Source organism: Labrus mixtus, chromosome 13 (assembly GCF_963584025.1).
Source record: "Labrus mixtus chromosome 13, fLabMix1.1, whole genome shotgun sequence".
In the NCBI taxonomy this organism is placed as follows: Eukaryota; Metazoa; Chordata; class Actinopteri; order Labriformes; family Labridae; genus Labrus; species Labrus mixtus.
Genome location: NC_083624.1, coordinates 14,461,554 through 14,475,498, shown reverse-complemented (window position 1 = coordinate 14,475,498; position 13,945 = coordinate 14,461,554). Strand labels below are relative to the sequence as shown.

The following is a 13,945-nucleotide window of genomic DNA, read 5'->3' as shown; positions in this document are numbered from 1 at the left end:
AACCCCCGACTCTACCTGAGCCAAAGCCCCAAGATATAGTCTGAATGATTTTAAATACTCATACTATATATAAGAAGTATAATCACATAAAAGTCAAAGTATGATCTTACTGTAGAAAACAAACAAACCTTAGTTCATGTTTGGTAGCAATTTTAAAATATGAACATTTTTAGATTTAAAGATGTGCAAAATGGTAAAAGTTTAAGTGATTTTAGCCTATAAGGGCCAGATTTATTAAAGGTTTGCGTGTCTTTAAACGATCACTGATCACCACCAGCAAAAAAAGTGCTATCTGATCTACTAACGGCACGCAGTGAGGATTGCGTCTTTCATATGAGCAAAACAACACGCATTGACCATTTAGTACGTTTGCCTTAATGAATATGCAATATGGGGCGTTTCTGCCCTAGCGTGCAAAATACTGGGAGGAGAAAATGCAAACAAGTTAGTAAACGCATTGCGATTTACCAAGCCTGACAAAAATTGCGGTGATTGTGACGGTGTCTGTATTTAACACCTTTGAAAGGAACGTGCTAATCCAGGAGACCAGTGTTACACACAACATGCAGCTGTTGTTGTAGTTAGAAGGAGACATAGACACAACAAAAGAAGGCACAAAGGTCACGTTTTTCCCCACAAGTGTTTACATGTTTCAAATGGCATGCATTTATTTTTTAATTTGATTCAATAGCCTAATTGTTAAGGAAGAGAAACACCATGATTAAACTACAGGCTATTGTTGCCATACCCAAACAAAAGTGAACATTCACAGCCTCTGCATTCTATAGAATTTCAACATTGACATTTATGTCTTCCTATTTCCCTCTTTTCGCGTACATTACATATTAAACTGGGATTTTCCTTTTTCTCAGGTCGCGTGTCTCTCCCCCAGCTCGCCCCCTCCGGTGCGCTCCTCTCCACAATGCACTCGTCACCTCCCTCCACAGCCCGCTGCTGCTACTCTGTAGGACACTTGGATTGGGATACCTACCCACTGTTTGTAACCCCGTCTTCGATACCTCTTGCCAGGGCAGCTGTCTGGTGCGCAACAACGGCCCGTGTGTAGAGTGCCTGTGCCACAGAGGACACAGCTCGCACCTCCTGCGCAATGTATGACACTTCATTCTTAAGATTAAGGGAAGAAAAGAGAGGCCCTGTTTAATGCAGAGGTTTTCTTATAACCAAATTTTTCTTAGTAATATTCAGATTTATCTCCTATAACTCAAAAGTATTGTGCGTTTATTTGCCTCTCTCACTAATACCTATTTTGCGCTTGCAGTCATCCTGCTTTCTGTCCAAACTCTCCGTGACGTAAACCAGTAGAACACGCAATAACCTAACTTAAATAGTACCGCCTCCACAAGGTTTGCACCTGGTGTCATTCACGCAAAATTTCTTAGTAGATCACCCGCAAAGCGCCCACCAACCAAATGTGCAATTTGAGCGGAGCGGAGTGCAATTTGTGCGGAATGAACCCGCAATTTAGTACTCTTAATGGAGACTACATTAGGACATACAACAGCAAAGTAAAACTATTTTGAGTATCTAATATTGTAAATGTATATTATATATTGTATTTTCATTTCCCATGCAAAGGAAGCCGAAAAGAATAGTATGAAAAAAACAGTGTGAGAAGGGAGGCTGCAGGAGTGTTATGGCAACCCGCTGAGCTCCCCTGCTGAGTAGAGCCAGCCTGTGGGTCACATGCGAAACACTCTGGAAAATAGCTTTCACCTATTCACACTGCCCTTGTTCCCTTTCTCCTTAACACTGTTCTGCTGCGGTTTGCCTGTTTTTAACTCAAACAACTTCTTCACCTCTGCCTACTTCACTTCTTCTCCAAAACCACAGTCCATCACTGCCCCCTTGTTGACATTGAAAAAAAAAATTGGTTTTGATTAATCAGGAAGGCTTCAACTTTATTGAAATCATAAATCTTTAAAGGAAACCTTATGAGCACAACATTAAGTGTATTGTTTGTTAAAATAGTAAAGATCAACATTGATGCCTCACCATATAATCGACTAGCTGAAAGGGGACTTTTAAGTAATGCTAAAGATAAGGAAGTGTACATACGTTCACAACAGTACTGTATTACATACTTTGTTGCTATGCTCTTATCTGACTGTGTACAATTTGAAAGGTGGGCTGCAAAAGAGCGACTTTTTTAACAACATGAACTTTGATGGAAATATCAAATCCTCTTGAAAAAACTGAAATACCAAGATCATTTATTTTTTGGACTTTGATGCTGTGACATCTCCAGAAACTAACTGTACCTGTGCTCTTAGCAGCAGTACACTGCAGCTAGCATGGTGAGTGTGTAGTGTATTGATGCTTCTGTACATGTGATCCTGGTCATGGTTTGTGTGTCTTACATCTTAAAACTACTATACTCCACCACATTCTCAGTTGAAAATGATCACATTTTCAGTTTATACAACAAAACATAAGCCATGCCAGCTAAATTAATTAGCAAATCAACCAAATTTGCATTTCTGGGGGATTACCTACCGTTACTTACTTCTCATGCAATTTCTCTTGGCCATTTTAATGTAATGGTTCTTTTGTATTCTTGCTTATTTAGAAATTGGACACATTAACCCACTTTAACTCCAGAAAGGAAGGAGAGAATACCGACAAATGTTCCTAGTGTGTCTCTAAAAGCACAGAAAATTATACAATACCAGCCAAACAGCTGGATGACGCTCACCAGGCTGTCGTAAACGTTCTTCCACTCATTTCTGAGACGAGCCATATCTTGACGCAGACGTTTAAAACTCTCCATCTCATCCAAGCGGCAAATCTCATCCCAAGACTTCTTAGGGAGCCAGGTGCAGGGATTTGAGTGTGGGTTGTCTAGTCCCACACCACCCGTCAGTAAGAAGCGCCACTCCCCCTCATCCACCTGTGATATTCAATACAGTCATGAAGCTTTTTCAGTGCGTACACATCAGGGTATTAACTCAGTTTTTGTTAAAGTTAAGGTTATGTATTCTGGGGATTATCTTTAAAAGTTCCATGCAAATTGAAAATACAAGATACTGATAATCTTTAGCAATCACAGGGCGAACAGTCTGTGATACATACAAATATGTTTCATTGGCAAACTACCGACAAACAAACAACAATATCTAATGTTTTCTTGAGCAACATCTGTGGTTGTAGTGTGTTATAAATCTGTACATTTGTGCAGTGTGTGTATATTCCTACCAGCTTGTTGTGCATAAGCAGGTTGACACTTAGGCCGAAAGAAAAGAGCAGCTTATCCTTCTCAAACAGCGAGCGGCACACATTAAGATATAGTGAGTAGGTAAAGTGGTCTCTCAGGATCTGCAGTCTGCAGACAAAAGTAAACAAAGAAAACGCATAAAATTTTCCACATTCTCGCACTATGACTACTGTTAAAGAGCAACATGCTTGGAGTCCCCAGTGTATCTAACTGTAGGAAAATAACTTAGAAAGAATATTTCTAACAAAATGTATAATTTCATACACGACAGAGACTCCTGTAGACATTTATGCATTTTCTTCTGCGTTAAAAACAAACAACCAGATGTGACGTAACAAAAGGGAGGCCCGCTGATTAAGGTTGTGTAAAACATTAATAAACATGGATCTACACACTACATTCTGATCAAATTCCTTCAAAACGCAGGCCTTCCAACCAAATACCAGCCGGGGACTTTTATTGTGATTAATTTTTAGGAAATGAATTGTACTTTTAACTGCACTTTAGCGGCGCTACACTTAGCCAGTGTCAGAGTCCCTCCTGTGATGTAATACGATGTAATGTTGAAATGTTGTTAGTGAAAACTGTCACTTTTTTCCTCTAACTTATTCTTCAACCATTATCAGACAAGGTTTAGTGTTAATGTAAAAAAAAAGATTTAGCCTGCAAGTTGCTCTTAAATCCCTTTAAAGATGATTTACAAGACAAATGTAACTAAGCTGTTCAAACGAGTATTTGGCTAGTGCAATTGTCAGTTCTGCTCACCTCTGCTCCAAGTCATCGCTTTTCTCTGAGTTGTCAATGGAGCTGATGAAGAGGTTGATAAACCAGGTGAGGGAGTACTGGTACATAGGTTCAATGTTTGCCAGGTCAGCAATTGAGAAGAACAGGATAGCTGAATGCACAGCAATGGGTGTGTAGCCCATGCGGGTCTCATCAATCTTCTGCTCGGTCACCTCAGCCACAGCCTGCTTCTCTTGGATTTCATTGGCTAGCACTTTGGAGCAGGAGAGAATCTTGACAGCAGTCTCGTCCTCCAGGATGTTACCCTCGGAAGAGGAGAGCACCTTTAAGATTTTGTCTTCAATCTCCTTCAGTTGTCTGAGAAAAAAAACAAAAGGACATATCAACATGTTAAGTTAACACTTTGAGTAAAAATAGATTTTATTTGATTAGTTGAAATTGTGAGCCTGGTGTGTGCTGCTGTACCTTTTGTTCTCCGCGCCTTGGAGGATGAGAGCCTGTTTCTCTTCCTCCAGGTCTGGCCTCTCTCGGGCAACCGCAATACCTAGTAGCTGGTCCTGGATGCCCTTCGGGGTGATCATGAAGTTCAGCAGGGTCACCTATAGTACATGAAATACAGACATACAGACATGTTTGTGTTTATGGATTGGAATGTGTTGCCCATCCCATGCTCTCTGGCCCTTGAGTAACATACTTTACAGTGCAGTGTTGATCATCTTTACTTTCATGCTGTTCTCCACACAAACCTCTGATCTAATCAATTCCAATAACCACTCAAGCCTTGGCAGAGTACAGGTAGGATGCATTTGCTTTATTTTTTTAAGCGAGAAGTGTTGCAGCTTGAGGTAAAGAAGTGTGTCCTTTACCACAGCCTCAGTCATTCTGCTCTGCACTTACCCGGAGGTTAAAAGCCTGTATCTGATATCTACTCTCTACCCTAATAAATGAGTGCACTTCTCCGGGGCCTAATTCCATTTCTATTGATGCCGCGGACCCACTCAGCTGGTGGTAAATACTCAGAGCCAATATAAATCTCTGGTTAGTCCTTTATCACACATACACCCTCTTTCTACGCCTCTCTTTGTCCCCCGAGCTCCTTAAGGGCTGGTTCACTAGATGCTTGTCCTCTTGTATTTGAAACTATTGCATTTCAAACAAGGTTTAATGGCAATAATGGAAGCCTTATAGTGTACTGTACTGTGGGCAAGAAAGATTTAAGCAAAAAAAGGGGGGGGGGGGGGGGGGGTGTATTGTGAAAAATGAGTTGAATGAATCTAAAAGCTGCCCATAAAGTGCAGGGCCCATGCAAATAGATGCCTGAAATGTGATATTCAGTAATGCTTTCCAACCCCTCGCCTTCCTATAATGCAATTCTCTTTAATGCTTCTTTTCTAGGACATTTATTTCATTTATTTATATATTTTGGACCTCATTCTATTGGTACTGGAGAATGATGGTTCAGGGTGTTACTGGGGTAAAAAGACGCTGCTTTTCTGGGAATTAACAAAGAACAAAGAGCCCCATTTTCCTGTAGTGAGAAAGCAGGTGACTTGTGCAATGTAGATTTGTAATTTTGCAAGTGAGCTAAAAGCAAAACCACAAGTCTACAGGCCAGCAAGCAGATCTGTGAGGTTGTATTTGGCACAGAAGCTTGAGCTTAATGCTAATATTAGAATACCAACATGCAAAACTGAAAACACTTGGTCAGGCACATGATAATATTTAGTAGAATGATTTAATATGTAGCATGATAACAATTTCAGTTTAGCATTTAAGCATACTAAGAGTTGTTGAATAGCACTTAACACAAAGAAAAGATAAGGCTGATGTCTTACATTTTCACGACATTTGGTCTTCTACAATGGTGTTAGTAAAATAAGAATATTACATTTTGAATGGAAATAGTGCAAGACAAGACGAAGTAGCAAGTTAAGTTAGCAAATGTCAAGCCTATCCATTGAAGTCAAGACAAATAGAAAACACAAATGGTGGATAAGGGATAAAACCTCCGGGAGCCATTATGAATGATGAATGTGAAAATCAGGTAGCAGGTGTCAAGATATTTTACAGAAAAAATGAAAACAACAACATGATGGTAGCATTAAGGGAAAAGTCAGAAGATCCCCAAATGCCTAAGTATGAGTCTTCTGGGCATCACACAAGACAAACCAACATAAATATTTATATTTATATATATATTTATTATATTTATAATAATCTATATCTATCTATTTCTATACTACTCACAATACTGACGTAGAGGAATGACCAACTATCCATCTACAATGCGGCTAAAAACTCCCCAATTATGGAAAGCCCTACGGTAGCCCCTTATGAAAAATGGCCTATAGCCACCAACACTTTTCAGGTTGCATGCCAGCAATGGAGAATATGGTGGTGTCCCACATACAGTAGCATAGTTACACTTAAGAGACAATGAACTGTATTACTGAAAGTCAGTTCTATCAGTTGGCTTAACAGTCACATGGGAGATGAAAACAAACGAGGTTGACTCTTGCTATTAGGTGAGATGAAAACAATACTTTAAAAGCAAAGAAATGCAGATGTCTGTGCGGGTTCCAGTGAGAGCCTTTATTCTATTACTGCCTTCTGTGTTGGCATCAGCTCTGTTGTGGAAGATACATTTAATCTTTGATGCAAGGGGATTGAAGGGTACTAGCTCCATCTGCATGGGACGATAGGTAGAGGAAGCAAGGAGGGTAGCACAGGGACCCTTTATACAATAGCAAAGGCATGTGGCTTCCACCAAAAACTGCTCTGAGAACACAGTCGTGACAAAAGCTGCATGCAGGCTCATGTACGGTATGTCTGTCCACCATATGGTCAGCTACATACATGTTGTGAGAACCAGTTTTGTGTGCCTCATAATAATGTGGTATAAAAACCACAGCATGGGAAGTGATGTGCATGCACTCATTCCTCCTGTCATCCTGAGGAACCAAATTGGATTAAAATGGCCATTTTCCTTTTCGAAAATACTTTTAAATCTTACCATTTGATGCAGCAAGAAGCCTTCAACTAAAGTGTATTTTATAGAATCCTCCAAGCTAATAATAAAATGTGCTTCCACAATGTGAAGCAAGTAAGAGCAATATGATATTAAAAAAATATAGCAGTGCCTGAAGCAGTTTTCTACTACTGTACCTTGACAGAAGTTTCAGGCAGGTAGTGTGGGTTCCGTAGCTTGGTAGTGATGTAAAAGCGAAAGTCTGGAGCATATTCAATGGTCGAGTCTCCGAGGCGGATACACATGGCACCCCCCTGTTTAAATGTCTGTCTCAGCAGCAGAGGCTCTAGGATAGGGTCCAGCTCTTCTCCCACATTCTCCAACAGCACTAAAAGAAAATGTTCCACATACATAAATATTTTCTGACTAGTAGAGACTGATTTCTTTCTGGACATTACCTACATCTCCTTATCCTCAGACATGTTCAATAAATCTTCTATGATAGCATCAATAACCTTTAATTTCTTGCATAATATAATCATTTCAGTTTGGGTTTTTTTATCTTTATTCTATAGTTTAGGTTAATAATGAATTGAGAACTTACACTTGCTTTGCTGCCTTCTAGATCTATGACAGCCTTCATTTTAGCATCAGGTCAGCTAATCAAGTGAGTTAATAATGTAATCAAACACTGGCCGCAGCAACTGTATTAGTTTTTCTTTGGCTTATCTTAGATTGTCACTTGTTCATTGTTAAACATTTTTTTCCTTCTACAACTTACTCTAAAAGTTCCCTGTATATGTTCTACAGGTCATAAGTAGATCCTGCTGAGCCTGTACGAGATGTTTCATAGCAAAGGAAGCTCACATTCCTTAGAGAAACTGCATTTTTGTGTGATTGTTATTCGCTTAGTTTTCAGAATATAATACACAGAATAGTCTGCTGGACCTGTAGTGTATGTTTTGCAGAGTTGTGCAAAACTTAAGAGAGCTAAACCCTCAGCCTCTTTCAGCTCCCTTTGTTTTGCATTCAATAATAAATTTCCATTAAAGCCCAGCAGCTCAATACTAAGAAATCACTGAAGCAAGTACAACATTACTAGTTTCAAATACCTTATTCCCATGGCATCAATATTAATGTGATTTCACATTAAGTATGATAATGCTGTTCCTGTGTTAAGAGCATTAGCACATCTATAATTGACACAATGCCTCAAGGTGTACACCAAGTTTGTATACAGCTTTCAGTGCCAAAGACAGCTGATGAACTTTCTCTCACACGATAGCTAACCCAATCAGGTCGTCCTCATCTTAATTGCTTTGGAGCATAAGTTGTCCTTACATGACATCTATATTGCTTATATTTGATTAAACAGCCCTATGTGCTGTATCATATAATCCTAACATTTAACAGAGACATTTAAAAATGAAGAATACTAGCATGTAATCAGAATTGTAGGCTGGATACAGACAGCAAAGAAAAACTGTACTGTAAAAGAACCTGCTGTGGATAGTGTAACTGTCTCTGGGGACTATTTTGCACACTGCAAGGACAAGCTACTCTCTGAACTGTTGGCACTGTGGTCTGTCAGACCCAATGGCTGGCTGAGTAAGATCATTACTTAGATGTCTTTTTAATGGCTCTGTAGCTGCCTCTTGAAGCTCTTTCTCAATTTGCCTTAATAATCCTACGTGACGATAAAAAGTCAAAGTAAATACATGCTGTAAAAGAAGCACAAATTTTAGTTACGGTAAATCTTACCAAACATGAAAATATAACCGTGTTACAGGGCAGGATAAATTGTCAGTGCAAAAAACATAGTTTAGCTCTCCTGTGTTCTGTGTGTATTACAGTACTTTAGCAAAATACTGATGCAATAGGTTTGAATTAATGTTAATATGAACATCTCACTCAGAAATACTGCACATATAAATCCTTCCTCAGCACAGCAAAGAACAAAGGAGGAAAACATCAAACCACTGCACAGCAATATATAGTCCTGGTGGTGAAGAGAGACCTCAGCAGGCAGTAATACGAACTACAACAATGAGGGTCATGCACACACAAAAACAGAGACATCAACCCAGAGATATACTGAAGCTTACCTGGTGTGCCAAACTGGATGCAGTTCTCCAGACTGCGCACAAAGTTGCCATCACTCAGTTTAATTATATTCAGGCTATTGGCCTTCTCCATGTTTTTCACCCACTTGTTGGCCTGGCCTTGGGGATCAATCATCAGAGGCCACCGCCTGGCGTTACTACAAAGGCAAACACACACACACACACACACACACACACACACACACACACACACACACACACACACACACACACACACACACACACACACACACACACACACACACACACACACACACACACACACACACACACACACACACACACACACACACACACACACACACACACACACACACACACAAGCATTAGTGGGTGATAGAAATAGTCTCTTTGTCAGAGCAAGGAATCCTGTTACTGTTAACCATGACACATAAGAACAGTAGGGGGGATGTTAGAGGACAATGATTGAGATGTAGAGAGATGTTGAGGAGGGAACATTCATTCTGAGCACAGTTAGGCAGCTCACAGTTGGGTAGCACACCAGGGGCCATATTGTGATTAAAAAGCAGTGTTGATACATCTTTTACACAAACAAGGTGATGTCTTGTCATATTACTTTTTTTCTGCACCTTCAGGTTGAATCAGACAATGTTTCTTTCAGGAAAGGTTACAAAGTCCTGTCATGCTGATAATTATAACCCATTGTAATACTGATACACAAGCAGTCAAAAACACACAATAGTGCCCTGTTAAAACACTGCAACCTATTTCTTATGAGCATGTAAAAAAAGTAAAGTGACAAACCCTGACTCTTTAAAAAGCTTTTGAGACTCAGTTTTCAGGGCATCATGCCATTATGACATTTTAAGATGCTATGCAAATGTTGTCCAGATTTTTTTTTGCCACAACCATTTAAAGCAGTTTTATTAAGCATTGAACTGAACATTTTTTCTGAGTAGTAAAATATTAAGTTAGGAGGTGCTCAACATTTAACATCATGGGTAAGGAGGATAGACAAATGTGGTTTGAGAGACCCACTGTGTGTGCATTAAACCCTTGGAAATACATTCCTAAGTACTATGTAAATAATGACCCTTTTTCATTGGAAAGAATGCTTTGATAATGTAAAGCTAGTCTTTGACACTTACGAGATTATGATACCATTGTCTATGGAAAAGCTGTCTGATGGTAGGCCAGCAATGGTCCAAGCACGGATCTTTACTGGATCGCCCAGAGAGTTCATCAGAGACATGTTGGGTGAGCATGGGATCTCTCGGCTCTTACAAAGATTCATCCATTCCTCTGTTTGATCCTGGGTGGGAGTGAAACAAACAGATTTCATATTTCACGTTTAAAATCAAACAACCTGAAGTCAAATTAGAATACATTCTTGTGAATAACTCAGTTGTACACATGGCTGTACAGGTCATGGACTTGTAAAAAGATTGATGACATCACAGCCCCCCTAAAATGAAGCCAAAACATTCAGAGCTACCACTGCTGACTGGCTGAAGTATTAGTTATAAACTCAAAGCTAACAGCTGGAACATGGGTCAAACTACAAGGTCAAAACACACATAATGTTTTTCTCAAATGTCTTTCTGTCTTTGTAGTTAGTTCTTAATGTGCTGATTTATGTGTTAATTTTTCTGAGAAGTTAAGTTGGAATGAGTTATCTGATTCTCTAAAAAGGGGTAAATTGCCATGACTGACAGATCTGTTGACAAATGTTCCTGCTCTTGCTGTGTGCACTGGATGAGCAGAGTAGAGCAGGAATGGCAAGAGGAAATGTAAGGAACGCTAACACAAGAGTTATTGCATTACATAAGAGTAGGTGTCTGCTTCACACCGACGCAAGAATCTGTGCTGCTGTGGACATCTCCGACCAAAAGAATCGTTGTCTTGTTATATAAGTTAGATGTGTGTTTTGGTTTGTGGAATGGGCAAGATGCCAAAAACTGCAGCAGGGTCTAATGCGTAACTCTGGCTCCAAACGAGGGGTGGTGGGGGTTTTGGGGATTTGGCTTTACTGTTGTACAATTGGAGGAGATAGAGATATGTCATCCATCTTTCTATTAAGTCAATTGCACAGATTCACAAAGACTGACTTTATCAAAACAAAACTCAGGCTTATGTCGACAAGCCCATTTAAAGAGTGAATTTTTACATAACACACATACATAACCGGTCCAAAGCGTTCACACTCAAACACACTTGCATGACAAAAATACCCACTTCTCCCTCCTCCTGTTTGTTTTCCAGCATTACAATGGCCCTCCGTGTGACACAGTATAAAAGATGACCTTTAAACAATGGTTTGGTCCTAGAGACATTAGCCTCAGAAATAGCAAAAAGTGCCTGTTTACAGTCCACCAACCTTCACTCATCCAATTGGCTTCTTGGGTCTGAAACAGTGCTGGGATTTGCATTGGTCACAGTGTGCCCAGTAGAAAAAAACAATAGTCTCACAATGAATGAAAAAGTTCATTTATGAAGCCATGTCTCTGTATGAAAAATAACATTATATTGGGGACTGATTTATAAAGCAGCATTTATACAGAGATGGTAGCGCAAAATGCTTAACCAACAAGTGAAGAAACATGAGAATCTATTAGGACAGGAATATATTTGAAAAGAAAATAATATATTGTGCAAATAAACCAAAACATTAAAGGAAAATATATATAAAAAGGCACCACCAGGATGTTAAAATTGAGAAGTAAGTTATCTTAATCGTCAAAATAAATATTTTCAAACACCAGGTATGAGTCCAGAGGGAAGAAGACACTTAATGTGAACCAAGTCAGCTTCAGTCCACCTCCACCTTCGCACTAACATCTCCCTCACCTTACCTGTCTGTAGCTGGAGGTGAAAGCTCCCAGGTAAGCCACAATGCCAGCTGATATAAGAATGTCTCCAGTCAGGTTATTGTAGAGCTCTCCCAGATTGAAAGCCATTTCACTCCAGCGTGTCTTCTCTCCACCCAGGCCTCCAATAAGCTGCTCAGCTCGCTCCAGCTTCTTACTGCACAGATCCACCTGGAGGACATCAGAGAATGAGGAGAGCAAACTTTTATTTCCTTGGGTTGTTTTTTGAAAGTTATGGAAGGCAGAGCAAGTTTGTGAAATTTCTCCCATTTTTTTGTGGTAAGTGTTTGTTCTGTCAGTGACCCCAATGAGATGTTACTTGTGTTTGCCTGGCTGTTAAATCAGGAGTATATTTACTGCTTTGGTATCTTTCTGATTTCTGGAAATGTAGTTTATTAATAATGATTGATCAATCCGAAAACTTCCAAATGAGAAAATCATTAAACAAATGTTTTAACTATCTACGATCAATCAAAGTTATACTAAACCTGATTCTCGAGTTCAGCTTTCTTGTTCTTGTTGGCATCCAAAGTCTCCTGAAGCTTTGCAAGTTTATCTTGTACTTCTTTGAGGGCAGCCTGCTTTTTGTGGAGACTCTCCATGGCCACTTTCAGCTCCCCCTCTGCCTGTGCCAGCTTCTCCTTCTTTGGAGCCACAACCTTGGCCACTCTAAAGGGCACACAAAGTATTTTGAACAATGTTTAAAGTAAACATTTACTTGGTAAAGATCCTCCTTAAATAGTGCAATTCCTTGAGGGAGCTGCATGGACCGCCGTCCTCATTCATGCACGGCCTGCTCCGACCTCAACCTCAGCGGCATGGAAGTGTGGACAACAGGAAGGCGAGGAATACAAAGGAGAAATCCTTCCTGCATATTAACCCATATGCACTTTTGTAAAGCATCTCAAGATAACACTTGTTATGAATTGGCACTATACGAATTAATATTGATGGATTTATTGATTGAATACATACACATTTCAGCAAGGAGTGGAATGTCAATACAGATTATGGTGACAACATTGTCAAAACACATTAAACCATTGAATAAGGAATATAGCTTTGGTCATCTTAACACTATATACTTTATTATCCCTAAGTAAAATGAAAAGAGAATCAGAGACAATCATGTACTAACTTTGATCAAATTCTCTGTTTTGGAAATGTAATAGTTGCAGTTTATTGTAAATGTGTCCCTCGTTTGTCATTTAACTGATCAAATTCTCTAACTTTATTAAGACTATTATATAATTCATAGCATAAGATTATGTATTATAGTAAAACAGCCATGCCTTATAGTGTTGTCATTAATCGTTATGGATGTAAGTGGATATGGGACTGGTGTTAACATTTATTGGGTATGTTTGATTATAGTTTTTATAAACGAGGGTAACATTTCAGTTTGTCAGAGCAAAATTGATGTGAATCTTTCCCCTTTAAATTATCTGCAACTTGATTTGTCTTTATATATTAATAACTTGGTACTTAACATAAGCATTGTTCTCTTGTACCAGAGAAATTATTATTCCTTTGAAGTTGGCAGTAACCAAGCTTCATGTTTCTAGATGGATAAAAAGCACTCAAGCGTTGAGAATATGCATTAATTTTTATAACAGAGAGCACAGATGGAGAAGAACATTACTTACTTGTCATACTTGTCCATGGCACAGACCCACTTACACATGCCTTCAGCTGCAGTGGATGCAGTTCGAATCTTCTCCGGTACAAAGTCTGGGTTGGTGATGTACTTGTTGCGGATGATGGTCATGTAACTTGGTTGGATGTTGTCCTTGTCATACTTGTGAAGGCTTTGGAGAAACTTCATGTCTCCCAGGAGCTTTTTTGCTGGGCCCCAAAAGTCCTCCACTTTTTTACCAGAGCCTGAGGGGTCAGGAATTTGATCGGGCTTGATGCCTTTGAGAATGCAGATTGCCTCCATCACCAGCTTAACAGCTGTGGGAGGGCTTTTCATGGACTTTACCACTGTGATATCCTGCACATTAAAAAAAAACCCACATCAATTGATCTTCCCTTCTTCAATATTATATTC

The 13,945-nt window shown here is 39.5% G+C and overlaps 1 protein-coding gene across 1 annotated transcript in view; it reads right to left on the bottom strand.

Annotated features, from left to right (window-relative positions):
- Positions 1-13,945, bottom strand: part of dnah7 (dynein, axonemal, heavy chain 7) — an 80,302-nt gene that overhangs the window by 20,853 nt on the left and 45,504 nt on the right. The window contains exons 45-54 of the mRNA XM_061054662.1: positions 13,542-13,888; positions 12,384-12,564; positions 11,881-12,066; positions 10,177-10,340; positions 9,050-9,204; positions 7,142-7,332; positions 4,442-4,575; positions 3,998-4,333; positions 3,214-3,340; positions 2,714-2,908 (exon numbers count right to left, since the gene is read on the bottom strand). Coding sequence (XP_060910645.1) covers positions 2,714-2,908; positions 3,214-3,340; positions 3,998-4,333; positions 4,442-4,575; positions 7,142-7,332; positions 9,050-9,204; positions 10,177-10,340; positions 11,881-12,066; positions 12,384-12,564; positions 13,542-13,888 — 2,016 coding nt within the window. The remainder of the gene's footprint in view (positions 1-2,713; positions 2,909-3,213; positions 3,341-3,997; positions 4,334-4,441; positions 4,576-7,141; positions 7,333-9,049; positions 9,205-10,176; positions 10,341-11,880; positions 12,067-12,383; positions 12,565-13,541; positions 13,889-13,945) is intronic.